This window comes from Sciurus carolinensis, chromosome 14, assembly GCF_902686445.1.
Source record: "Sciurus carolinensis chromosome 14, mSciCar1.2, whole genome shotgun sequence".
Classification (NCBI taxonomy): domain Eukaryota; kingdom Metazoa; phylum Chordata; class Mammalia; order Rodentia; family Sciuridae; genus Sciurus; species Sciurus carolinensis.
The window spans coordinates 19861013-19888224 of NC_062226.1; the positions used below are offsets into that span (position 1 = coordinate 19861013).

Genomic DNA, 27212 nt, shown 5'->3' on the forward strand with positions numbered 1-27212 from the left:
AATGGTGCTGGGAAAATTGGAAACCCATAGGTAACAAAATGAAATTAAATCCCTATCTCTCACCCTGCATGAAACTCAACTCAAAGTGGATCAAAGACTTAGGTATTAGAACAGAGACCCTGTGCCCTAATAGAAGAAAAAGTAGGCTCAAATCTTCCCTGTGTTGGCCTAGGATCTGACATCCTTAACAAGACTCCTAAAGTGCCTGAAGTAAAATCAAGAATCAGTAAGGGGGCTGGGCGCTGGGCTGTGGCTCAGATGGTGGAGCACTTACCTAGCACGGGTGAGGTACTGGCTTTGACCCTCAGCACCACATAAGTACATAAATAAAATAATGTCATTGAAAAATAAAAAATCTATGGGATGGATTCAAACTAAAAACCTTCTTCTCAGCAAAGGAAACAATAATGTGAAGAGAAGGCCTACAGATTGGGAGAAAATCTTCACCACATGTACCTCAGATAAAGCATTAATCTCCAGGATATATAAAGAACTCAAAAAACTCAACACCAAAAATAAAAATGATGACCCAATCAATAAATGGGCTAAGGATCTAAACAGACACTTCATAGAAGAAGAAATACAATCAATCAACAAATACATGAAAAAATGTTCAAAATCTTTAGCAATTAGAGAAATGCAAATCAAAACCACACTGAAATTCCATCTCGCTCCAGTCAGAATGGCAATTATCAAGAACACAAGCAACAATAAATGTTGACAAGCATGTGGGGAAAAGGTACACTCATACATTGCTTGTGGGACTGCAAATTGGTGCAATTGTTATGGAACACAGTATTGAAAATCCTCAGAAAACTTGGAATGAAACAACCATTTGACCCAGCTATCCCACTCCTCAGTTTATACCCAAAGGACTTAAAATCAGCATACTACAGAGATGCAGCCACATCAATGTTTATAGCAGCTCAACTCACAATGGCTAGACTATGGAACCAACCTAGATGCCCTTCAACAAATGAATGGATAAAGAAAATATGGTGTATATATACACAATGGAACATTACTCAGTCTTAAAGAAGAATAAAATTATGGCATTTGCTGGTAAATGAATAGAGACGGAGAATTTCATGCTAAGTGAAATAAGCCAATCCCTAAAACCAAAGACTGAATGTTTTCTCTGATATGCAGATGCTAATTCACAACAAGGTGGGGGCACTAGGGAATAATAGAGCTACTTTATATTAGGTAGAGGGGAGTGAAGAGAGGGAGCAGGTAAAGGGGTAGGAAGGATAGGACAGTGAATTAGATACTACTACGGCATGTACATATATAACTATTAGAGCGGTGCGACTCTGCACCCTGGACAACCAGGAGAAGGAGAAATTATACTCCAAGTATGTATGATGTGTCAAAGTGCATTTGACTGTCAGGTATAACTAATTGGAACAAAAACAACAGCAAAAAAAGAATTATCCAGGCAGAAAGGGTGGGGCGGGAGGGAGTGGGAAAGCGTGCCTGGCCAAGGCAAAGGTTTGTAGGTGAGGAAGGACCGGGAACAACCGAGCAATAAGACAGGCAGAAGGGCTCTGATGTCACATGCTGGGCATGTGAGCTGCCAGCCCTGGGGAACAGGTGAAGGGCACCTGGGACCTTTCCGTACTACTTTCTTGCAATGTCTTGTAAATCCGTAATTATTTCAAAATAAAATGTTAAATTTAAAGGAAAAGGACAATGAGGAGTCAGGGGGCAGCAGCCAGAGGGTCCCAGCCAGAGTGACAGAGGCAGCAGGGCAGGGGCCTGGAAGTTGGCGGGATTGACGGGGGTGGGCCTCATTCCCCTCCGGGGACGCAGCAGGCAGGACGCCCTGGGGTCCACAGGAGCTGCAAGGAAGGCAGGCCTCCCTGGGGGCCACCGTGGGACACGGGAAGCCGCAGGCTGCTTTGAGAAGGCAGAGTGGCTGAGTGGGCAGGTGCAGCCTTTGATGAGGAATCCGGTTCAAATCCCAGCTCTGCCACTAATCTGGGTGGCGGCCAGCAAGCCACCTCCCCTGCTGGAGCCCGGGTCACCTCACCTGTTAGAGCAGCTAGGAGCTGCCAAGGTGCCTGAGGGGATGTCCCCCTTCATCTTTCCAGAAGACAACTCCTCCCGCCTTTGCCCACCCCACAAAGTGCCTGCAGCCCAGGTCACAGGCGTCCACTGGCCGGCACACAAGACGTCTAACTGTGCCTGCGGTAAGGACAGGAGCCCCAGGGGGTGTCGGGAAATGGGAGGCAGGCCTCGCAGGGCGTGGAATGACCAGTCCCGCAAGAAGCCGGGCGGCGGTCTCAACGCGCCCTCTGCCTGGTCCATCTCGGAAAGCGCGTGCTGCTTGTGGATCGTCCACAGCACAACTTACCTTTTCTCCCACGATTCCTGGCTCCCCGACCAGACCAATGAATCCCAGAAGACCCTGCAGCACACGTTCATGAAAACACGAAGGAGGAAACAACATGAATCTGGAGTCGGGCTGAGTTTCCATGGAAACAGTCCGCACCTCCCCTCCCCTGGAGCTCAGTCCCCAGGTCCCTTCCAGTGTGCTGGGTAAGCCGCCCCTGATCCAGCCGGCTGGGGCTGCCACGGAGGAGAGCGCTGTCTTCCTGGGCACGGTCCCCACTTCCCTTGCTCCACAGATGGTTCTGATTTGGGAGCCAAGCGGGGCCCCTGCCAACATCCCTGGGAGTGCCACACATTCTTCCCGCGCCAGAAGCGGGCTGGGAGGCGGCCACGCTCGGAGAGCTGGGGCTGGTGGGGGGCCATCTGTCCCATCTCTGGGGGCTCTGGGGCTGTTTCAGAGAGAGAAACAAACCCGCTGGCTGGGACAGAAACACCGTAACAACATCTGCCAGAAGACCTGACTGGAATCTGGAAGCGAGGCCTCCCTCGGGTCTCCTGAAGGGCTGGCTGGTCCCTGACTGAGAGGACAGGCTGCGCACGCACACACGGGCTCCCTGGCGCCTCCGGCTCTTTTTAACTTCCCTGGGCGACAACTTGCCTCTGTGTTCCAGAGGCTCTTCTAGGTGGCCGCAGGCCCTGCTGCCACCCTAGTGGGCAGCACAGGTGGACAGCTGGAGGAGCCCCCCAGGAAGGCGGGCCAGCAGCTGGGCCTCCTCCTCCCTGCTTGGGATCCCAGCAGAGGGTTCTGCTCTGGTTCAAGTGCAGACGTGGCTGTGTAAGGACCCAGATGTGCAGCCGAGAATTTGCAGGAGTACCAGGAAAGGTGGGGGGTGGGGGTGCATTTGTCCCATAAGATCGACGACCTGTCCCCCCAGCTCTGGTCAGAGTGAGACCAGACCTGGAGCTGGTAAGAGCGGAGGTCACGTGCTCCAGCAGGAAAGCTGGTTCACCTGCCACTGGGCCGGGCAAGCGCCTGCCGCCCACGCCCAGCCCACTCCTCTGAGTCGCACTTCCTTCTCCAGCCACTTCGGCCAGGAGCGTACCAGCCTTGCTGCTGCCACCTGTGGTGGCCACTGTGGCCAGCATGACTCCAAATCCCACACACTTCCCCCGACCCCCAGGCCTCCAAAGCTGGTGGCCATGAGGAGGGCCCCATCTCCCTGGCCTGCTGGCACCATCACAATGGGGAGGGGACTCCCGGGCCTGCCCCTGGCTCCCTGGGCCCAGAGACGCTTCAGGGGTGAAGCATGAAGGGAGAGGGATGCAGCCCGAGGTCCCGATCGGCTGGGGTAGTTCTGAATAGTCCAGATCGCGTGTGGCGTGCGTGTGGCGTGCGTGGGTGCTCGATACAGGCTGGAACCTCCATCCCATCCGAACTTACTCCAAAAGGGCACGGGCTTGGGACAGTGGGCCCAGCTCCCCACGGGGAGCACTTGGACATGTAGAAGAGGCCAAAGGAAGGGCATAAAAACGGCTGTAAAAAGGCCCCAACCGACTGGCCCAGAGGAAGAGAAATTTCATAGCTACTTTGAATTTATGAGATGTTGGGACCTGGAAGACAGGCGGGTCATAAACCTCCAACAAGAAGCCAGCCGGGGTCCTAATGAAGGAGGGCCGTACAGTGAGTGCACCCACCCGCACCCCCTGGCATGCTGCCCCGGGACATCCTGGCAGGCCTGCCCTGTGGACCGAGCTAAGGCTGGCCCAGCAGAGCCAGCCTGAGGCCCAGGGCTTCCACCTGGCAGGCCGGTGGAGGAGCAGCCCCAAAAGCCAGGGGAAGGGCCAGCTCCTCTCGGGCCAGCAAGAGGGCACAGAAGAGGACAAGGTACTGTTACCTAGGTGGGTGCTGCACAGGCAGGACCTAAGCCCCCAGTTTTGGGGAGCAGTCTGGCCGGGTCCTCAGGCTGCCTACTGATAAAGGGCCACTGTCTGCTCTGGGATCTCCCCGCCCTTGCCCTTCCCTCCTGCCTGACATTCTGCTAGGCGCAGGGATACCACTGAGAACGAGACAGCTGCCCACCTCAGAGGGACCACACAGCTCAGGGTGGCAGGCATTGGCATGCTAGGCTGTCCTCAAAGCCAGGTGCTTTGTCCCCAGCACCTAGGACAGGGCCCTGCAAGCAGACTGCACTCTCACTGGCAGGTAAGCGCCCGGGCTCAGGAAGCCTGAGCTCTCCAGCTCCTGCAGTGCAGCCCCCGAACCCAGCAGGCTCCGCGCCGTCCGGGTTCTGACACGTGAATTCCTGCCCGTGCTACCCTGGACCAGTTACTTAACTTCTCAGAGCCTCGGTTTCCGCATTTGCAAAATGGGAGTAACAAGGCCTCCCATCACAGCACTGCTGGGGACACAGGGTGCACAGGGTGTTTGGCACAGGGCCTGGTAACCAACAGTAAACAGTAACTGGAGCTGTCACTGTGACGAGAAGGAGGGTCTGTGCCGCCAGCTCTGGAGCCCTTCTTGGGGACTCAGATTCTGATTCTGCCATGGACAGGAGATGCCTGCCCTTTCACCAGGGCCACCTCTGAAGGGGGGCCCTAGCAGGCCTGTGGCCACTGCAGGGGTCCCGCTCTGCCTGGCTCAGCTCTTCCTCCGTGGACAGCCGACTGGGGACTGTGGCCGGCCATGAGAGCCTGGGCTGCCCCCCAGGTAAGGTCGCCACGCCTCCCAGCACGAGTCACCATCCCTCCTGGTCATCTTGGTTGAGCCTGTGTCTCTTCTGCGGACCCTAGATTGTCAACATGGACCAGAATCCAGGCGTCCTTAACCAAGGGTCTCTCTGAGGTTCTAACAATAGAGTTCAGAGGGTCTATAAACCCAAATGGAAAACATTACAGTGTTTATTTTCATTAACCTCTAATTGGAATCCGGCCTTTCCTTCGAATATAGGAAACAAAACCCAGTCAACTCCTTGCACCCGCGACTGTCCCAGAGAGTCACATCTGACCTCAGTCACTGGTGCAGAAATCTTGAAATACCTTGAGAAGCCTGTCACCATTTCAAAATTGAAGTCATCCCTAGACCAGCTGCTAGATCTCATCATTTCATGCACTGAACAAGAAGGGTAGATGCGAGTATATCACATTTGGACAGATTTTTGTGACTATATTTCAATATAATAGGTTTCTTTTGAGTCCTTTGTTCTTGAAGTTATGCATTTAAAAACCAGTCTGAGGAGAGGGTCCAAGGACTGAGGTTTGCCAGCCTGGCACAGGAATCCGAAGCACTTGGACCAAGCAATTTCCAAGGACCCTTTGCGTCCTGCCATTCTAGGATTCTGGGTATCTATTTCCCGAGGGCCCTACCATTAGCATAACTATGAAATTGAATTTGCTGATCATATTGCCTTTCTTTTTTTTTTTCCAATCAGGAAATATATCCAGGCTGAGGCAGCCTTTCCAAACTCCTGGGCTTCCCACAGAATGCGCTCGAATGACACTGGAAAGATTTCAAAAATCCAGGCCTCTCCTGGCTTCAATTCCTTTCTTCCCCCCAACAGATGTTGCAGGGCTGGTGAGCAAGCCCACGGTGTGGACTCTCACGCCACTGAGGCTGCTTCTAGGTGCAACCGGACCCTTCTGGGTCCCCAGCATCGCCCCCTGACCCCAGGCCATGCCGAGGAGGCCCTTCCAGGGTACTCAGGGAGGGGTCCTTGCGCAAAGGGGATTGCCACCTCTGAGCCCAGAGAGCAAGCCTGAGGCAGGCGCCAGGGCTGGGCAGGAGGGGCTGAGGCTGCCAGTCCACTGGGCCCTGGGCTGCTTCTCTCAACTGTGAAAACTGAGCGTGGTGATCCACAACTTCTTACTTAATGACCAGTTGTGACCACCTCTCTCCCACAGACCTCGGCCTCCCTTCCCAGCGAGCCAGCTGCTGGTTTGAATTTCATCCTCTTTATAATTTAGGGATGCCCAGACCAAGAGCCCCTGGAGGGGTTCCACTTCGCCAGCCTCAGCCTCCTGGGCTGGGGACCTGGGACGCCTGGCGATGACTGTTAAGGGACCCTCCAGTTCTAACTCCAGTTCTGGAAGTGAAGTCACATAACATCTTGGGCAAAGGTGCCAACACCATCTGTGCCGAGTCGGGCCTGGGGAATGACTTCCTCATTCAGAGACGTCCCCCGAGGGCCGCCATCCACGTCCGTGGAAGGGAGAGATCGGCACGGATGCCGCAGCTGTTCTGGGATCGCACGAGGTGGTGTGTGCAGGGTACCTAGCCAAGGGCCTGGCATACAGCAGGCGCTCAGTCAAGGAAGCTCAGAGATGTTGATAACTTACCTGCTCGCCCACGGGCCCCGGTCGCCCAGGATCTCCTGGTTCCCCCTGCAAAGAAACAAGGAGGACGGATGGGGATGGGAGATGGGAGTCCGGGCCTCCTGAGGAACTCCCCAGGCCCTCCAGGCCACTGGCCTTGGTTGCCGTTGGTGCCAGGTCAGCTCTGGTTTCCAGGCTTGGCAGCCTGTCAGGGCCTTGCCCGGCATGAGCGAGAGGCGAGCAGACCCAGGGGACAAATCCCCCCAGACAGCGTCGCCTCCCACCCCAGAAACCCAGCCTCCATCTGAGGGATAGCAGGGAGACCTCGGCAGGCAGGACGTGGACTCAGACTGGCTGGGAGTTTGGTTGGAAAACAGAGTGGCCCACAGTGTCCTGGTGCAGCCTCGTCCCCCTCAGCTCCTTCACAGGACCACGTGTTCAGAGAACCCGAGGGCCAAGAAAGACACGTGGGCCAATCTCTTGAAGGGAGGGAGTCATGGGCCACCTGGGCTCCCTCTGGCTCTGCTCTGCCCTCCTGTGGGTTGGCCCACCTGAAAATCTGGCCCAACAACCTTGGCCAGAATTGAGGAGAACATCTAACCCCATCAGCATCCTCATCAAATGACACCGGCTCCTCTCCAGGGGAGTCCCTGGAACCCCATGAAGTGAGGGCCTTGATCTCCCACCCTGGGCCAGTTCTTTTGTGGTAACTGTTTAGGAATTCTGTCAACAAACGTAATACATATTTATTGCACACAAGGGGGGACATACAGAGGCCCAGAGAAGAAAATGGAAATCCCCTATTTCCCCATTACTCAGAGATGACCTGTCAATTTTCTAGTGTCTGCTTTGTGCCTGAAGACCCAGCACCAACAGCTAATGCACGTTTTAAAACCTGGTCCCCATCGCTATCCCACCACCCCACACAGAGGCATCTTCCCAACACCATCGTGGGCAGCTGTACTACAGTGCACTATTTGAACAATCCCCCTCTGTTGGACATTTAGGTTAGTTCTCCTTCTCCTTCTCCTTCTTCTTTTTTTTTTTTTTTTTTTTCGTTTTCAATACTTTGTTATAAATGAGGGCCAATTTTTTCTCCCTTTTCCAACTGGCCATGGGATTTGGGGCTCATTCTGGGGCTTTCATAGGTTGGACCCTCCCCACTTTCATCCCAGGATGCCTCACCTTCACACCATCGGGGCCGGGCCTCCCAGGAAATCCCTTCCTGCCAGGTTGACCCTACAACAGAGAGAGAGATGTGAGAGGAGCTGAACGGGAGCGTTGCCGGGGTCCCCAGGAACTCCGAGGACATGGCACAGGGTCCCCTCCTTGGGCTGGGAGGGCCTGAAGGGTCCTGGAAGGCAGGGTCAGTGAGCCCCGATGCCACCAGGCAGCCTGTGTCCCTCAACACAGGAAGGGCCTCCAGCCGGTGGCCTCAGAAGCCTCCCCACTCCCTGGTCTCCTTACTCATCAGTCAGAATGGTGACAACTGCCTTCAATGGCAGGTCACAGGGTGGTGGGTGTTTATTTAGTGGGTCTCAAAGTGTGACCAGAAGATCCTGCGTGTCCCCCTGACCCTCCCAAGAGGGTCAGGAGCTCAAAACTACTTTCACGAAACTCGGATGCCATTTGCCTCTGCGGCTCTCCCCCTCAGGAGCAAGAGGAGTCTGCTGGAGCCGCAGGACGCGTTCTCAGGGACAGACCAAAGGCAGAGGGGGCCGCGACTCCAGCGGACTCGGGTAAAGCCGGACGTTCAAGAGATTTGCAAAAATGGTAAAACAATGGTACTTTCTCCACTCGAATGTCTGGTTTTGGAAAAGAGAGTGATTTTTTGTAAAAAAAAAAAAAAAAAAAAAAAAAATCGTTGACATGCAGTGGGCTTATTATTAATTTCCAACGAATTAATAAATATATTTAAAGTGTCTGGATTTTAATGACGAATATCAATAGACAAAAGCCACACAAACGCAAGCCAAGCCCGTTGGGTCTTCTCCGTTTTAAGATGTACGGAGATCCGGAGAGCGAGCGCCTCCTGGCCTGCGGTCTGCAATGCCGGGAGGACGGGTGGTCAGGCCTCCTGGAGAGCGGCTGGGGCCCCAGGACACGGTGAGATCCTGGCTGACCCAGTCTCCACGGCCTCCCCTGAAGCAGCCAGGGAGAGCTGGGCCCCAGCACCCAGCCCACAGTGGGGACGAGGGCAGGTGCTGGCCTGCTTCCTATCCCTCCTCTGGCTCTGTCCCGGGGCTCTCGCCCAGGCCCAGGGCCCTCGCGGCTGACCGCCCTCTGGAGCACTGCCCAGGCGTCACCTGCCTGTTCAGGCTGCTTCAGCGCCAACACGTCCCCCACCCTCCCCAAGTCAGTGACACTCACCTCCAAGCCAGGGGTTCCTGGTGGCCCCATGGGTCCCTCATCTCCCTAGAGTTGGGAGACAGGAGAAAGCAGAAAGATAACTGGGTGGGAATCTTGGAGAACTTGTCCTGTAGGCAGGGAGAGGGGTGGACAGAGGGGAAACCTCCTGGACCCGAGGAACCTGTGCCCGGCCCGCCTGCGTGGCTTCACCCAGGTCAGCGGCAACACCCATCCCGGCCCAGAGGTCAGGTCACGTTCCGGTGGCCATGGGAGCAGAGCCTCGGACTGCAGTTCAAAGACACGACTCTATCCTGACTCCGCCAGGTGCGGGCGGCAGCCCCTAGCCTCTGGGCCTCAGTTTCCCCCACGTGGAGAGGACTTGGGACGTGATAAGTGGCTTCAGCTGGGTCCCTGGGGACAGTGACGATGCCTTGTTCTTTCTAGAAGTCCCTCTCCAAAAGTCACCACACATGGTGCAGCGTCCAGCGGGCGTCTGGTGACGAAGGCGGCCGTGGAGGAGCTCATGAAGTCGGGGGCGGTGACGAGAGTGTGACAGAAGCACGTGGCGGCCGTCCCTGCCTCTCTCCCTCCCTCCCCACCCTGCTTCCAGGACTCGCCAGTCCCCCTGTGGCCCCTGGAGCCTCCAAACTTGTCCCTCTGGTAGGCCAGGCCCGACCAAGGGGCCCCCCGAGCTTCCAGGAAAGCAGCCCCACGTGGCGGCTCCCAGAGCCAGTGCTGGGACCCTGCCAGACCAGACCCAGCGAGGAGAAGGGACGGGGTCAGCGGTGCCTGCCTGCGGTCAGTCCTGGGAGTCTGTGCCCATGTGCCACGGCCCTGGGCCACGTGTCGGGGGGCTGGGGGCGCTCGGGAGGGCCTCACGCACAGGTCTAACCCGGGGCTGCCTCTGGGTGCCCAACGGGCCCACAGAGACCCTCCTCGACCCCCGTGTGAGCGCAGGTGAATGAGCAGATCCTCACCCCACTGCTTACTAGGCCGCCAGTGAGCGCTGTGGCACTCCCAGGAGCACAGACGGTGACAGCGGAGACAGCGCAGGACCCGTGGCCAACACTGCAGGCTTAAGGAGCCCTGGGCTCATATGGAGGCCTTGCCTGCACCACCATGGGGCCTGCAGACCCTCGCCCCTCGGAGGCCCAGGGCCTCATCTGTAGATGGGCTGACAACCCCTACCCTCCTGGACAGACGTGCCAGCATGCCGCTGCTGTGCCATGGGACGGGAAATGCTGGGGCCGGGAGGGACAGGGCAGCAGAGAGGGGAGCGGCCTTCCTGCCGGCTGGGCAGACACGGTGCCTGGCTGGGCACAGGGGCAGGGGCAGAAGGGACAAGCTGGATGTGCTGGGGACGACGTCCTGGCTGAGCCCGGGGGCTGCAGAAAGGCCAGGGTGGGCGGTGGGGCAGGGCAAGTCTCACCTCGGGCCCCAGCTGTCCTCGGGGTCCCGGCAGGCCTCGAGCTCCAGGCTTTCCCTGAGGAAGGGGACGAGCGTCTCAGAGGCGGCGCCCGTCTCCACCACAGGCCAGGGAGACTCCCGCTCCCCGGCCAGGCGGCCGCTGGCCACGGCCCCGCGGAGCTGTCTGCTTCAGCTGGGGCGACGGGGGCAGGAACTCACCTTCTCGCCTTCCGGGCCGTTGTCCCCAGGGGGGCCGATGTCTCCGGGGAAGCCCTGAGGGGAAGCGGAGGCGGGGTCACCAGGGACCCGAAGGAAAGGGCTCAGGGCGTCCAGCAGACGCGGACCTGGGTCTGCACCCGTCCGCGGCGGGATGAGCCCCGGGGCTGCCACGCAGGAGGCCACCCGCGAGCTGGTCTGACCCAGAAGTCCCCAGGTCCGGGGGGGTCCCTGGGACGGAGTCTGGGTGTCGTGGGACGTTGCTCCGGCCATGCACCCTGCCTGGGAAGCCCTGCCCAGGAGCTGCGGCCGCCAGGCCACTGCCTTCCCTTTGTGGACACAGAAGGGCTGGGAAGCGCTGGCTTGGTCACCTGCAGCCCCTCCTGTCAGAAGCGGAAATCCCGGTGACACTTGAACCAGGAGTGTGGGACTCAGCCCTGCGCCGCCCACTGCGGCCCACAGCCCCCTGGTGAAGCCTGTCCCCACGGGACATGGGCAGGAGAACCGCTTCCCCTCCCCCTCGTGTCCTCCAGTTGCCCCTCGGGTCCCACAGGCACAGGGCTCCCTCGCTGTGGGTGCTCTTTGCACAATCTGGAGACCAGTTCCCATCCCCAAAGGTGGGCCCTGCTCTGGGCCTTCAGTGGCTGCCAGCCAGGGGCCCAGGGCCCCCAGCCTGGCTCTCTCCGATTGGCTGGTTGCCACTGCTGGTGACCACCAGGACACCCATGCTTCTCCTGGGGTGGGCTGAGTGGCACGAGCCAGTACAGGAACATCCCCTTCCTTGTTGTAGGTGCAAGGCCTCTGTTAATTCAGCCAAGAACCCCATTAGCTTTTAGGGCAGCCCCACTACTTCAGTTTCCTGCCAGCTAGAAACCAAAGACCTTTTATGAGTCTCTGTGACCAAAATGTTTCCTTTTGCTTTGCCTTCATAAGTTGTCTAGATTTTTTTTTCTTTCCTCTTTTAACCTTTTAGTAACTTTTATACAATTCTGGCTCAAACATCTTCTCGCCCTGCTCACAGGCAAAAAAAAAAAAAAAAAAAAAGCAAGAACAGTCCTGAATTTGGGGTTAAATCCATGAACCAAAACCCCATCCATGTCTTTTCCTTCATAATGGGAAGATTGAAATCTCCCCGGGCCGCTCACTCACTGTGTGGCAAGTTCCTTAGCCTCTCTGGGCCTTGGATTCCTCATCTGTACGGCACACCTTACCGGGCTGTACTGAGGTTTAAGTGAATAACACAGGCCAGGTGCTTAGTTTGGTGTCCAGCACGGAGTAAGTGCTCAATAAAAAATCTACATCCACAATGATTTTGAGTCCCTTGTTCTGGGTGGCCGAGGTCCAGTGAGAACTGGCATCCAGGATGCTGATAAATTCTGGTGCTCCCTCACATCCGGCCCAGGACGAGCGAGGGAGAGGATTCCCCGGGTGCCGAGGGCAGGAGCGGCGACCCACCCACCAGCTCCTGCCTGGGCCCAGCACAGTCCTGGCTGTGGAGTCAGCCAACCACAGCAGCGCCAAGGTGGGAGAGGAGGCCTGTCTGCCCAGGGCCCTGAAGACCGTCAAAGCCGCCCTGATTCACCGCTACACGCGGAGAGACCCTGAGGAAGCCCCTTCCCTGGGAAGGAGGGAGACCCTCCCCTCCCTGCCCGTTACGGTGGCGGTCCAGGGAGCTCTCAGCCTACGACACGCAGCCTGCTGGCAGCAGATGGGGCTGAGGAACCCCAGGGAGTGGGCCCTCCACCCTCCCTGGCCAGACTGCTGGGAATCCCGGACTCAGAAGTCTTTTTCCACAGTGACCAGCGGAGGGACTCAGGGCCAACTTCATCTGTCTAAAGATAGGGCTGTGTGGCGGCCAAAGTCAACACGGTGGAAAGTCAGACCGCGGCTTTTAGGAAACATTCCCTCATCTGCCCAAGAGATACTAGGAGTGATCTTTGGAAAGGTCCGCAGAACCCGCAGAGCCAGACTCTTCCCTTGGAGGCAGAGACAGCATGGAGGCTGGAGGCCTGGAGGCCAGGGGCTCTGGGTGCAGGGGTGGGGGGCTCTGGCTGGGGCTGGCCTGGGTGCAGGCGACCCTGACACAGACAACGGCCCTGGTTGCAGGAACATGCTGGGGGTAAAGAGCTCCTGTCATCCTACCAGAGGTGACGGTCAAGTGGACTTGGGTTCCACCTGGACCACAGAGTCAACGGAGGGAGGACTCTGAGGCCAGTTCCTTGTCTTGTTGTCTTTGGGAGCCCCTGGGCATGGCGGGAAAAGCAGCAGTAAGAGGAGAGGCCAGGATCCCAGAATCTGCACTCGGCTTCACTGCTCACACTCAATGACCTCAAGCACGTCCCCCCACATCCCTGGGCCTCAGATTCTCAAGGACAGCACCCAGTCGGAGCTGCAGCCAGAGAGACAGAGCAACACGTACCTCGGGTCCAGGGGGCCCAGGAAACCCCAGGGAGCCTTTGTCTCCAGCTCTGCCCTGTGGAAGAGAAGAGATTGGGGTGTGGCAGGTAATAAGGTCCCAGCTTCCATCAGCGCCCTGGGTCACCTCCTGGTTGTAGGCGGGTGGAAAGTTCTAGAGCAGATGGGCATGAAGTTCACCTGAGTTGTTAAAAAGAGCAGTTTCTCAAATGCCAACTTCTACACCCTCTAGTTGGGGGGACCCCAGGCAAGTGACTTGAGAATCTCAGTCTCCCCATCAATGAAGTGGGAACAAGAAGACTCCTAACTCCGGGGCTGTTGGTAGCCCTCAAAGAAACACAGGCACAAAGGGCCTAATGGGTGGCCTCGCCAACGACACTCACTGCTGTGACGAACAACCTCACTACAGTTCCCATCAGAGCCCACGGTGAACGAGGCCATCTGCAATGCGGTGACTGCTGCCCCTCGGGCCACAGCGTCCACATCAGGAAAATGGGAGCCCTGCCCTCCCGCCTCTGCTGGAGAAGGAGGGAGGTCCTGGTGTGAAGGCTCCCCAGCTACGTCCTATGACCAACGGCCTCCGTTTCCCAAGGACAACGCCCAGGCTGAGGGGTGTCGGGAAGGTACTCACCAGAGGCCCGGGCTTCCCCCGTGCACCCGGGAACCCTGGCAACCCCTGGCTGCCCTGGAAAAGACACGGGGCAGCTGGGTTAGTGAAGGGCGGCTGCCTGGCCCACCTTGGAGAGGACCTTTCTTTCCCGCTGGGGGTCACACCTGCCTGCACCCCTGTCCTCACCAGGACCCCAGGAGCCCTATGGGCCTGCAGGGCCTGGACATCATGGCCCAGGGAAGCAGCAACCGGGCCTGTGCAGCCACACCCTGGGGGGTCCCTCATACCCTGGAGACACCAAGGCCGGGTCAGGACAGCCAGCCAGGAGGGAGGGCCACAGAGGTGGAGCGAGAGCTGTCAACATCTGGGCCTGGTGAACAGGCTGGGAGAGGTCCAGGGGTAGCCACATGGCGTAGACATGGGCAAAGGGGAGCCTCAGGCCACGGCTGGCTCTGGATGCCAGGCCACGCTTGTGGTGATGAGCCACCTCTCCTGCTCGAATGGTCAGCAAGGCCAGTCGCGCCCTCCTTCCCACACCGGTCCTGAGTACAGCTCTGTCAGGCAGCCCAGCGTCTGCCGGGGAGCTCGCTATCTGGGGGCAGGTGCTGCACACAAGTCTCCACAACCAGGGAGAACGATGGTATCAGAACAGAAAGACAGGCTGTCCAGGGCTCTGCGGAGGGGAACCGCCACTTTCTGAGCCGGGAGAGCGTGTGCCCTGAGCAGGGTGGTGCAGAGAGGAGCAGGGGGCGGTCTGTCAGGCAGGCGGCAGTGTGGGCAAAGGCCCTGAGGCACGGTCGGCAGTTGGGGCTGGAGCCCAGGGCCACAGTTGGGAGGGGCAGGAGAGCGTCAGAGGGGCCCTCTGACTGGGGTCCTATGTGACTAGGCGAGGAGCTGGGACTTCCCTCTAGGAGTAGTGGGGGCCCACGAAGGGTGTGTAAGCACAGACCGGGACAATGTCGGGCAGGAGGAAGAGCGACCAGAGGGAAGAGGCTGGGCATCTGGAAAGGGGGCGGCTGGATGGGGAGGGACAGACAGGACTGTACGACAGAGCATCTCAGTGGGCCCTGGCCCATGCTGGGCTCTGGGAAGGAAGCCAGGACCCGGGAGCAGCAGGGTGGGGCCAGGGAGCATCCGATGCAGTTACCTTGTCTCCTTGGAAGCCGGGATCTCCGGACACACCTGGGACCCCTTGTTCGCCCTGAGTGCACACCAGCAAAGAAGATTATGAGCTGCGTCACGCAGACCCCAGAAATCTCCCCACGGCCAGACCGCGGGTGAGGGACAGCCCTGCGGAGGCCCTTCCCGAGTGGGACCCAGCCAGCAGCAGCCCTGTCAGAGTCAAGGAGGGGCCACCTGGGTGGAGAAGGCAGCCCCAGGGTGGGCCTGGCTGCAGACCTGCTGCGGCTTTCCCTGCTGAGGCTGGAGACGCCACCAACAGAGGCTCGGCGGACAGTTGCCTGGCCTTCAGTGGAGACCCTACACGTGTTCAGGAAAGGAACCATTTCTCCAACCTCTTCCTCCGCGGCAGTGAGGGACTGGTGCGCTGGCCCCGAGGCTGTGGCTTCTGAACGTGGTGCCTGCGGTTTGCTAGCTCCCTACCAGGCTGCAGGCTGTCACTCCTGCTCCCGGGCCAGCAGTCAGCCCCAGCCTTCTTCTAATTAGCTGCTTTCAATCAGCCGGAGAAAGCAGGTCACCGGAGTCCTTAAGAGCACCCCTGAACACCAAGCACAGTGCGCCTGCCTGCGGGCTGGTGTTCCTTTAGCAGAGGCTGGCGACCCTGATTCTGGCCCTGGGAGCCTTCTCTGCTCCCTCCCTGGGCCGGCCACATTCTAGTAAATGAGCCCTCATAGGCCGGGCGGAGAGATCTTTCCTCTTAGGGCTGGATCCAGCCCTGCACGCTGGTCATCACCCACAGCCCACTGGCCCCAGGACTCAGAAAGCTATTTCCGGTCCTGGGAGCAGGAGGAAGACTGGGGAATCTTAGAAAACCCACGTCATACAGCTAAGGCCCTGACCCAGCAGAACTTCCTTAGCAGAACAAAAGCCAGAATTAAACATAAAAAAAAAAAAAATTGAATTTACTTTGGTTTTTCCAATTTGGAAAATCCTGTACAACACCCTGGAGTCTTGAGAACCAAGGAACATTTTACTATTATTATTTTTAATGTCTAAAGGAAGAGTGAGGGAGCTTTAAAAAAAAATTAAAATAGAAGAGGCAAGTTTAAAAGGCGCCTCGGAAATCAGGACAATGGACTTGGAGAGAGCTGGCCTGAGCAGGGCCACGGTTCCAGAATGTGCTTCCATGCTGGCGGCAGGAGCCAAGAGGTCGTAAGTGGCCCCAGGCCAGGCTGGGTCATGGAAAATCTGGGATTCTGGACAGGAGTATCCACGGGACTTGAAGGGACAGCTCTATCATCCCAGGGGAGGGTTTGGGGGCGGGTGTGTCTATGTGGCTGATCTTAACACAAGACTGAGACCCCTCCCCGACAGGAGACTGAAAAGAGAATCCCCCCTCTCCCTCTCGCAAAGACTTCCTTCATTGGTTTTCCTACAAACTATGGCCATGAAAATAATTTCCTCTCTCTCTCTCTCTCTCTCTCTCTCTCTCTCTCTCTCTCACTCTCTCTCTCCCTCTCTCCCCGCTACCCCCCCCACCTGGAGCTTAGCATGTCTAAGGGACCCAGGCAGCTCTGAAGCAGCCCAGCCATTCTGTGTGACACCTTTCTTTCCATGTTACAGGGCCACTCTGAGCCCGGCCACTCTGAGCCCGGCCGCTCTGCAAAAGGACCTATAAAAAGCTCGCTGCTACACCCATTTCCCCCACGCTCCTCTCCCTCGACCATGACCTCAGCTTTTCCACAGCACGATGTCTCGGACCTCAGGATAGACAGGTTGGTGAAGGGAGCCCCCCCACACCTAGGGAGGAGGCCTGGAGGCTCAGCGGGCAGAGGCGGGCGGAGCTGCAGGGGTCAGGGGCGGGCGGACGGCAGGAGACAGGAGGGCCAGCAAGGGGGCTGCTCCCTGGGCCTGGGGCTGTGCAAATCAACCCCATGCGTCCACTCTGCCCAGAAGCTGTAGAGAGTTGGGGAGCCTGGGTCAGCCCCTCAGGAAAGCACAGTGCTTCCTTCGGTGACTCTCCTCCCTGCTCTGGGACTCAGTTTCCCCCGCTGTGACGTGTGGGCCCTGGGTCAAAGGACCTCGCAGAGCCTCATCCACTCTGTCTTTCTGACCTCTGTTCTGCTGGGTGGTGGGCGTTTCTGGAACCAGGTGCCCTTTGAGTCCTGATCCCCCACTTAGCAGCAGTGTGGCCTCGGGGAGCCCCGTGTCACGTGGGGTTGGAGGAGGAGAGGTTAATGTCTCTGGAGCATCCCTGGTGCCCGGCACAGGGCGCCTGCTCCTTTGCCCCAGGTGTGGGGGAAGTGGAGGCCGAAGACAGGTGCACTGGAGCCTGGCCAGGGGAGCGGGTCCCGCCACACCCCTGTGACGCTCCTGGACTGCCCAGAGGTGGCCCTCCACAGGGCAGAGGGAGCGCTGCTCCTCCCTGGCCCGTCGTGCCACTGCTGCCAACCAAGCCAGGGGCTGCCCCTCTCTGGACCCCAAGACCCATCTCCGCCCTTCGGTTCCGGTTTGGTACCGGTGACATCACTGGGGTTCTGCAGCTGTACAGAGGACACGTGGCGGGGGGCCTTCCCCAGGCAGGGCAGCTGGAGAAGCAGGTTGGGGCTCAGGCTGCCGGCTCCCCTGCACTTCAGAGTGCGTGCGCCCTGGGCTGGGCTCCCAGGCCATGCCAGGACACTTCGTGGGCAGTCGGTTCCTTCCAGGTCACCCCCGCCCTTCGCGCTCTGGGGCTTCGCCCTCCACGCCCATGCCTGGCCCCAGGTCCCCTCTCTGGGTTCAGAGACCTGCTTTGACTGAGCCTGGCCCGCGGCGGCGACCTCTCGTGCCCTCTCTGCCAAGGTCTGCAGGCCCCCAGGATGGTCTGCCTGAGCCCCACCCAGAGGGACCAGAAGAGCTGGGAGCCCGGACTCTGGGGACAGAGGGAGGCGGGAAGAGCGCAGGGCAGTGGACCTGGCCAGAGCTGAGCGGCAGCCTCCAGGCGCAGAGGGGCGGCATGCAGAGAACCCACGGTGCGACAAGGGAGTATTCCGATCACCTTATCACCTTTCAGTCCGGGCTCCCCCACGCTGCCCATCAGTCCCTGCAAGACAGAGGCCAGAGGTCAGCTGTGAGGGCTCCACGCCACAGAAGCAGGACTCCCGACGTGCCGCGGGACCCCAGCTAGGTCCCCAGCCCTGGCTCCCTGTCCTCGACTGCAAAAGCAGGTGACAGCTCCCGTCTCACAGGGCAGGGGTGTGGAGCAGCAGCTGGGGAGGTGGCCGTGGTCACCAGCACCGGGGACAAGCCCAGAGGAGGAAGGTGCCAATGCTGCGGGAAGAGGCCAGACTGAGCTGTCCCCAGCAGGGTCCCAGCAGCACTGGCCTGTCCTCCGTCTGCTCCTCCTGTTCAGGGTCCACTGTTGCCCCTTACGGCTTCTATGGCCCTGGCGATGACCCCCAAGCCCGGAACCACATTGGACTCATGCTCAGCTAGAGGGCTGGTGTCCAATAAAGACATCTGGCCTAAATGACATACAGATGACAGCTGGCTCTGAAGCCAGGGAGGAACCGAGCTCCCAGTAGACCCAGCTGCTGTCCAGCGCCCGCGGGGCACCCTCCCGCCCGGCATCCCCCAGGCGCCCTTCCTCTGGCTGCAGTGAGACCCGAGCTGAGGGAAGCCCTCATTTACCTTCATGCCCTTGGGTCCCGGGTAGCCGATCGGACCCAGTGCTCCCATGTCACCCTGGGAAGAGAAAGAGGCTGCTGTGAGAGGTGGCCCAGGAGGCCGGCAGGGTGGGGTGACGCCCAGGGACCCGGGCTGGGCCCTCCAGGACGCAACGCCTGCGGTTGGCCTGGAATCAGCACCGTCGCTCCTGTTTACGTCCACAAAGGTGCGGGGATAAGCCCACAGGGACCCGGCCAGGCCCAGGCCATGGCTGCTGCTGTCCACCAGCACTTCTCAAAAGGGCTGCCAGCTGGTCCTCTCCCCGCCGGCCCTTGGCAGCGAGGGGTGGAGAGGCCAGGATGCTGCTAAGTGTCCTGCAAGGCACAGAACAGTCCCCACTACAAAGAATGGTCCACCCCAGAGTCGCAAGTGCTGAGGTCAGGGCTGCGGATGTGGCTCAGTGGAGCAGGACTTGCCCAACATGTGGGAGGCCCTGGGCTCAGTCCCTGGGGAGGGAGGGACACAGAGTGGAAGGGAAGAGAGGTGAAGAAACCCCAGTTCCGGATGAAGTGGCAGGTCTCCCAAATCACGTTCCCGCCTGACTCCTGCAGAAAGGTCCAGGCCTGGGCAGCGCATTGCCCAGGAGAGAGCTGGTGCCCATCCGCTGCCGTCCCCAGAACACTGCTGCCTGGCCTTGCCCTGGCCTGGCTGGTGGGGTGGCCTCGGCGAATGCCGCCCTCACTGGACCACAGGATGCCGGCTTCACTGAGTTTGACAAACCTGCCAGCTGAGCCTCTGCTACCCAAGTCTGCCTTCACGCCCGTGGAGAAGCTGTGTCACCAAGAGAGCAGACCTGCGCCTCCTGACCACAATCACATACCGAAGCCACTCTGTTGCCAGGCACTGAGCCACGAAGCCCTTTACAGCCACAACAGCCCTTAAAGACCCGTTGCACTACTGTGCCCACACTGCAGACGAGGAGACTGAGGGTCTTAGAGGTCAGGGCTCCAGCCATGCCTCAGAGCAGGGGCAGAGCTGGGAGACGGCCAGGCAGTCGTCGCCAGAGCTTCTAGGCGGTTCTGAAGTCTTTGGGGAGGACTGAGGGGAGGGAGTGGAGAAGGCAGAGCCCTGGCTGGGTCGAGGAGGAAAAGCCAGCCCTCGGAGAGTCGCATTTTATGGCCTCTGGCTGTGGCTCCCGCCTCTGCTGGATGAAGGTGGCCGCCCAGAGTTCCCTGTGGTGTGCGATCAACAGGGAGGCTGCGGGGAGGAGGCTGCTCCCCGGACAGACGGCAGCCCCGGAACAAGGCTCCTTCTTCCAGGCTCCAGGCCTGCAGGCGGCTTGGGTAGGGACTGCACTCAGTAGGAGCAGGCGCGGGAGCCCGCCCCCCAGGACTCTCCACGGAGTCTGAGCGTGGCAGGTGTGCGTCCCCTGAAGGATTCCAGCCCCCAGGGGGAAGAAACCCCCGGGAGAGGGACCCTGGCCATGGGGCAGACCGGGCGGCCACACCAGCAGCTCACAGGGACAGGTCACCCCCTGAGAGGGACCCCCCGTCTGGCCCATAAAAGCAGGGGGAGGACAGAGGAAACTGCCGGCCACCGTCCCCAGGACAGTTCATGCAGCATCTGTCAGTGCACACAAGACACCCTCGAGCGTGGCTGGGGGACCATCGCAGAACGTCAGGTCCCCAGAGAAGAGCACCACGAGGAAGGCCCTTAGCCTGGGTCCTGGGCCCACGTTTCCGAGCTCCCAGGCACCGTGGGGCTCTGTCCTAGGTCTCCAGACTCCCGCCAGGAACACCGCGGACCTGTCCGCAGCCACTGAAAGGCCCCCACTGTGGGCCAGACCCCTTACCGACGGCTAACTGCTACCCCGCCCTCGGCTCGCGGTGACCCACGGGGACCCGCATCTGTCTGCCCCCTTCCACTTCACAGATGAGGAAACCGAGGCTCAGACCCAGAAGCACCTGATCCGGATCAAGGAACCAGCAGGCAGCAGAGGCAGCACCAGACCCCAACAGGTGTCTGCCTGTCCGAGCCCGAGTGGGTCCGTGCTCACAGCTCGGGTGGGCCCTGGGCTCCAAGCAGGGAGCCCTGGAGGAAAACTGAAGCACTTCCTGTGCCCACGCAGCAGGTATGGGCAGGCCCTTCCTCCCTCCCTGCCCTGCTGCTCCTCTGGCTGGGACACACTGGTCACCGACAACAGCCCAGATGGAGCTCAGGTGCGTCCTACACCTGGGGAGCTCTGGCCGACACTCAGCCTGTGAGCGCCCCCCACTCCACTGATCCTAGAGGCCAGGGGGCACCACCCTGCCAGGTCCACAGCCCTGCGCCTTTCACCCGCAGCTGTCCCCACGTGGCCATCATCTGTGTGCCAACAGGGCTACCACGTGCCCTGCCACCAGACCCAGGGCAGGCGCCCCATCTGGGGATCTCACCTCTGAGCATCCAGCCAGGGTGTGGCCACCAGAAGGTGCTCTATAAAACTTCCTTTGAAGGCCCAAAGCCTCCTTCCAGAAGCACCGAGGACAGTGGCTGCAGCTAAGTGCATCTGGCCCGTCTTGGCTCCTGTATGGTCCTACTGAGCACCATCCCTCACACCCGGGTGGCTCCCGGCACCTCCAGCCCACGCTCCACGCGTCCACTGTCTGTTCTCCACAGAGGCCTTGCGGAGCTGGCGACGTGCAGCTGTGCTGAAGAGCTTGAACTAGAGACAGGCCAAGGTCAGCTTGCCAGCTGTGTGACTCCAGGCAAGCGCTTTGCCCTCTCTGAGCCTCAGTTTCCTTCACTGCAAAATGACAGTCCCACCCCTACCCTCACAGGGCTGTGGTGGCAGCTGGATACTCAGCAGGGTCAGGCTCACGAGGTCTTGGTGCAGGTGGGCTACAGGGGCTCCCGACTGCCTTTATGAGCAAAGAAACAAAGTCGGATAATCAGCCAGGGACAGAAGACAGCGGACTGCCCGCCATGCCCGCGTGCTGGGTTTTTGGCTGGATCACAGGTTCTTTGGATCTCATTAATGTGTTGCTCTGAATAAAACAGACAGAACTGGTCTTTGTTGAGCTGATCTGGATGCAGCAGTCTCCTGCAGCCAGCCAAAGGGAGTCCATTACCAAGAGGGGCTCCCAGCCCTCTCACCTCGGAGGCCGCAGGAGCCACTGGCAGCTTATTGGGATTGGGGACATTCAGGCCTGAGTGGCAAGTGTGAAGTGTGCACTCGTAGCTGGTGGCCTTGGGCCTCACAGGCCTGCAGAGCCCAACAGGCGTCAGGCGCACCGCTCAGGCGGACGGTCGGTCACTGTGAGCTGGTCCTCTCCCGCCATTCCTCCCCCCGCAGGCCCCGGACGGCTCGGCTCTGTCTGCATGCACGTCCCCTCAGCTGGCCGGACAAGGCACTGGATAACCGTGAATCTCCACACTAATGATCATCAATACGTGGAATTCCCGTTGCTCAGCTAAAAACCCACATCCTCTGGAAAACCACAGGTGACTCACGGCCCTCTTCCTCAGCTCCTGGGGAGAAACTTCCTTTTCTTTCCAACTCTAAGGAGGCAAATTTTCCCCCCGTTATAGAAACTGCTGCTCCCAAGAATTCAGGGTGAAGGGGGGCACTTGCTTAGGGCACAGTGGGGACTCGGTGGGCTGGGGTCCAGCCCGGCACCCCCAGGTGCAAGGACAAAGGGTTTCACTATGGCACCCAAGCAGGGGAGCAGAGGCCAAGAACAGGGAGAGGGAGCGGGGGACACGGGGCTGGCACAGTCACAGGGAGAGCTCAGCTCTCTGCAAAGGGGCATGTGCAGAGGACACAGGGCCTGAGAAACAGGGGTGTCCAGAGTCTGGCCCCCTCAGAGGGAGGACAGGAAGAGGAATGCCCTGCAGGAGGAGCTGGAGTCCGGCCTCCAGTCTGCCCCATCCTCTCCTGCCTGTGTGTGTCCTTGACCTAGGACCTCAGTTCTCCCATTTGGCAAATGGGATTCTGTGAAGTCCCAAGGCAAATGGGGTCGCCAGACCGGATGCAGAAAGACAGGAAGCCCAGTCCATTTGAATGTCAGATGACAGTGAATGATATTCCAGTACAGACGCGTCCTAAATACTGCACTGACATTCAAAAGTGACTGGGCGTCCTGTGTTTTATCTGGCAGCCCTAATCACGGAGAGCGGGAGGGAAGGAGCCCTGTGGAGTCGGGAGGCCAGGCCGGAGGGCACCGTCTGCGCCTCCAGATTCTGCACCTCGGCGGCCAAGCAACACCCTTGCCACTCTCAGGACCCAACGGAGCGGAGCCTGGGATGATGACAAACAGGGGCACATGCCAAGGACGACAGTCAGGGTGTGTAAACATCTCTTCCAAAAGCTCTGGGGACCAGGATTCTTGGGCAGAGCCGACGGTGACCATCTTACCCCTGGAACAGCCTCTGCGGGGATGGCCAGGCCCACTGGGGCTCCCGGACAGGAACACTTTGAGCGATGAGGGCTCTGTGAGGACCCCAGGCCCAGCGAGGGAGGGCTCCCACCCCAGGGGGTCCCGGGCGGAGTCGGCCACCCGCTGCAGGACCACGAGGCTCCAGGAGGGGTTCCCTGTCAGGCTCAGGAGTCGGACTACACGACTTCCAGAGAGTTCTCTAACTCGCATGGCAGATGCTGCTTTTTCCAAAACATCCAGGCCAGTCCCTCGTGCATGGCCAAGTCCCGCAGGCGGACACCAGGGACCAGACGGGCATGACTCATGGGTGAACACCCACAACCCCAACCACGGCAGGCTTCACGAGTCCCCAGCAGCAACTCTACCACCACGTCACGTCCACTGTGACGCGAGCCCGTCCTGGGCTCAGCACACAGACAGACAGCTGCTAGGGGGACGCGCAGCGTGTGTTCCAGGAGCACCAGCCTGTGTGACGTCACAACGCCAATGGCTACCACAGCACTTCCTGGGCTCTCCTCTGAACTGGGCACGTCACGCGTACCGGCTGATTTAAATGCCCACGACAATCCCGAGTTAAGCGTTAATATCATCCCCCTTTTACAGATGCAGTAATCGAGGCACCAGGAAGCTCCTAATTTGCTGAGTATTGCTACGAATGGGTGGTGGGTGTGCACCCTGCCTGCCTGGCTCCAGGACTGCCCTTCGGCCCTGGGTGGGATTCCCTGTGCGCACCTGCAGTCCCCACGTGGATGGTAACCATGTCCCCCTTTTACAGGGGGGTCCCCGAGGCTCAGGGAAGGGGATCCAGAAGTGAGGTCCACAGAGCCGGACAAGGCCAGGATCTCCACGCGGGCTGCTGTGAGCTCAGGTCCCATCCAGACTCTGCTCCCGCCATCTGACACGAGCAGATCCACAGGTACCTCTGGGCCCTCCCCTGAGCAAGGGGGGGCCTCAGCCTCCCCGGGGCCTTCTCCAGCCTCCCCGGGGCCTTCTCCAGCCTCCCCGGGGCCTTCTCCAGCCTCCCCAGGGCCTTCTCCAGCCTCCCCGGGGCCTTCTCCAGCCTCCCCGGGGCCTTCTCCAGCCTCCCAGGGGCCTTCTCCAGCCTCCCTCTGAGCAGCTCTTGGCACAGTTGCTGCAGGGCAAAACTGGCCCATCTGTCAAGCTAGGGGACAGTCTACCTGTGCCCCCCACCTAGGTCTCTCACAGACTCAAACTCCGTAAGGAATGACCCAGAGGACAGCAGACGGGTGCAGACTCCAGGCAACGCCCCCAGAACGACTCCAGCTCTCCCACTCGCTGGCCCTCCTCCTGGGCCCAAGGCCAAGACTCACCCCTGAAGGCTCAGCAGCAAGCCTGGCACTGGCCTGTGGGCTGCTCCCCCAGGCCTGCCCAGCCTTCCTGCCCCCTGCGTACAGGCCTCAGTCCTGGGCATCTCAGATGGGGGCTGATCAACAGCAGCACCCTCTCCCACCGATAACTGTCGTACTGATGAATAACAGTGACTGATTCAACAGTATTTTCCATTAATTATTTACTGAGGGCCAGATCCTGGGCCACACGCTGTACATGTGCTGCCTCCAAGGGGATTCTACTCTCCTCTGTACAGATGAGAAAACTAAGGCTCAGAGAGGGTCAGGGATTTGGCCTGAGTCACACAGCAAGGATGTGGCAGAGCCATGACTCGGTTCTGAAGACTCCTGACACAGTCCAGTATCTCAGCTCCTCTGACAGCCACTTCCTGCCTCTGGACAGGAAGCACCTCACCTGTTGAACAGGCAGGCTGTCTCCTGTCCAGACCTCAGAAACAATGAACAAGCAGCAAGTATGAACACACACGGCAGTCATGGGCCCGGCACGACTCCTCATTTAACTAATGGGAACGCAGGCTCAGAGAAGGCAGGAGACCCACCTGAGTTCACACAGCAGCCTCCTGTCCAGGCTGGACTGTCCTGCTCCCCAGGCTCTCCTGGGGTCTGAGGACACAGGGAGCTCTTCAACCTCCCCTGCAGGGAGCTCGGCTTGCTCCTCACACTGCAGCCACCTGCCACTCTTCCCCACCCGGTCCCCAGGCATCTGTGTACTTACGATGAGGCCGGGGACTCCTGGAGGCCCTGGCAGGCCCAGCTCTCCCTGCAAACGCAGACACAGGTGGTTACTGTCCTGCTTCCCTCCCAGCCCCCTCCGCGTGGGCATCTGGCGTGGCCATCCCTGCTCCAGTCACGGGCCCCAGGGCCTCTCCTGCGTGTGGCCTGGAGTTGGGACGGGCCCCTCCTCCCCTGCCCGCCTCCCCTGCCCTGTCTGTGAAGTGGGGAGGCGGGGCTTCCAGACCTGGAGTCTTCCCGTTGTAGGTGTGGATGGGCAGAATCCCCAGGGGATGAAGAGGTGGGGGCTGCCTCCCCTTACGGGCACCACCTGGGCTTCCCGAGGCCCAGGTCAGGTGCAAGGGCCCTCGAGACTCCGCCCCCACTCCAGGCTGCCCTGGTCTCCTCCGTCCAGCTGGGAGCGGGAGATGGGCCAGGCGCGTGGTGGCCCTCTAAGTCCCAGCCCCCAGATCTCCGCGAGGATCTCCCTTGCTCACACCGAGGACAGGTGGAGGGAGTGGAGAATAGAAACGGGAGGCTCTGGGAAGCCAAGGGGACGGCCAACGTCTCGGGGCGGTCTCCCTGAGCGTCAGTCCCGGGGCTGCCCCAACGTGGTGGGGGACACAGAGGCATGGAGGACACAGCCAGCGCTGTAAGCAGCAGCCTCGGCTTCGAAAGGAGAGGCTGAGGCCCAGCTCTGGCAGGCTCAGGGCTGCCCGCACTCTGCTCTGCTAGGCCCTAAGGAGAAAGACGGCCCTGCGTCTCCCATGGAAACTTCTGGAAGGTTCTCATCCTAACGTGCTGCAATGGTCACCCAGCAAGTCAAGTGTTGAGGAAAGGCCCTGATTTCCCCTCCCACACCACCTGGCATGTCCCCTCCCCTCTCTCCTCACTGTCCCCAGGGGTCCTCCCAGCTCACTGGGTCTTGTGCAATGCATGGGGAGGTGGCCAGGACTTCTCTGTGGACAGGGACTGCCCTGTGGCTACCTCGCATCTTAGTGACTCCATCCATTGAACCCTGTGCCAGGTGGTCCCTTTCCTGACCTCGTTCCCTTCTCACGACAGCCCGCAGAGGCGGGTGTTCTGATCCTCGCTGGGATGAGGAGGTGCACTGTCCACACTCGCAGGCCCGGCAGACAGGATTCAAACCCTGGGAGGTGCACCTGGCTCAGGTCAAGGCCTCAACCCGCAGGAGTGGAGCAGGGTGAGTCTCCAGAATTGGTGGGACCCAATCAACACATAATGGGGTGCTGATGGTGGACCCCGCAGTCGCCTCTGCAAAGGACTCGGCTGGGTGTGACTGCTCAGGCAGCCCCACGGAGAGACGGGGATCCCCACAGGTGTTCCAGGGGGCGCTGGACCTGGTCAGCACCCAGGCAGAGAACGCGTGCGCTCTCCCCTCTGGGCCTGGAGCCTAGGACTGGAGGGGAAGAGCAGACCCAGCTCCCCGGGGCAGGCTGACCTGCTCCTCCGCGGACAGAGCCTGGGCCTCGGGTTATTTACACACTCTATAAACACGCCCGCGGTGGAGATTCCTGGGAACGCGGCTCGTCTTTCCAAAGAGGCCTGCCTGCCATTTGCTCTCCCAGGCTGCAGTGGCCATAAACATTTCCCTTGCTTACAAGATGGCAGAAGCTGGGGCCCCTCTGATGGGCAGTGGTCCAGGAACCCTCCTCCAGCCTGGGGGTGGGGAGCAGCCCAGGAGCCCAGTGGGCTGGGACTCCCCATGGGGTGTCAGAGGGCACCCACAGGAGAAAGGACAGGTTCAGAGAACTCAGGGAACTTGTCCAAGGACACCCAGGCGGTGGGTCACAGCGCTGGCATTTGACCCAGGTCTCCGACCCCGAAGTCCCGGCTCCCGAATCTCTCTTCAGCCCCCGAACACTCGCGATACTTACGGGGTTTCCATCGAGTCCAGGGGGGCCTCTCTCCCCAAAGTCTCCAGGGAACCCCTGAGAGCAGGAGAGAAGAAACACCTGTAGGTTAGGGTTGGGACCTGCAGTGGCTTTGAGCCACACCCCAGGGGGACGCGAGGCCTGGGCAGTCTCATGCCCTCCACCTGGGAGGCGGCGGGATGCTGAGGTCACCCCTGCCACCAACAAACACTCACACACAACTTCTCAGGGACGGGCCACTCTGGAGGACCCGGCCAGGTGACCCTCTTCTTTACTACGTGGAGTCTTTGAAAAAAAAAAAAAAATGGTACAAACGCCAGCCCCCTAATCTGGGACCTGGTCCCGGTGACGTGGGAGGGACACAAACTGGGGCCTCAGGGAGCAGCCCCCGGACAGCAGCTGCTGGCTGACGCCT

At 59.7% G+C, this 27212-nt stretch overlaps 1 protein-coding gene across 4 annotated transcripts in view; it reads right to left on the reverse strand.

Annotated features, from left to right (window-relative positions):
- The window catches only part of Col27a1 (collagen type XXVII alpha 1 chain), a 127612-nt gene that overhangs the window by 46130 nt on the left and 54270 nt on the right, over positions 1-27212 (reverse strand). For all 4 annotated transcript variants that reach the window (XM_047524083.1, XM_047524084.1, XM_047524082.1 and 1 more), the window contains 13 exons: positions 26801-26854; positions 24907-24951; positions 18428-18481; positions 17796-17840; positions 14787-14840; positions 13661-13714; positions 13034-13087; positions 10618-10671; positions 10421-10474; positions 9013-9057; positions 7828-7881; positions 6667-6711; positions 2357-2410 (listed from right to left, as the gene is read on the reverse strand). In XM_047524083.1, coding sequence (XP_047380039.1) covers positions 2357-2410; positions 6667-6711; positions 7828-7881; positions 9013-9057; positions 10421-10474; positions 10618-10671; positions 13034-13087; positions 13661-13714; positions 14787-14840; positions 17796-17840; positions 18428-18481; positions 24907-24951; positions 26801-26854 — 666 coding nt within the window. The remainder of the gene's footprint in view (positions 1-2356; positions 2411-6666; positions 6712-7827; positions 7882-9012; positions 9058-10420; positions 10475-10617; positions 10672-13033; positions 13088-13660; positions 13715-14786; positions 14841-17795; positions 17841-18427; positions 18482-24906; positions 24952-26800; positions 26855-27212) is intronic.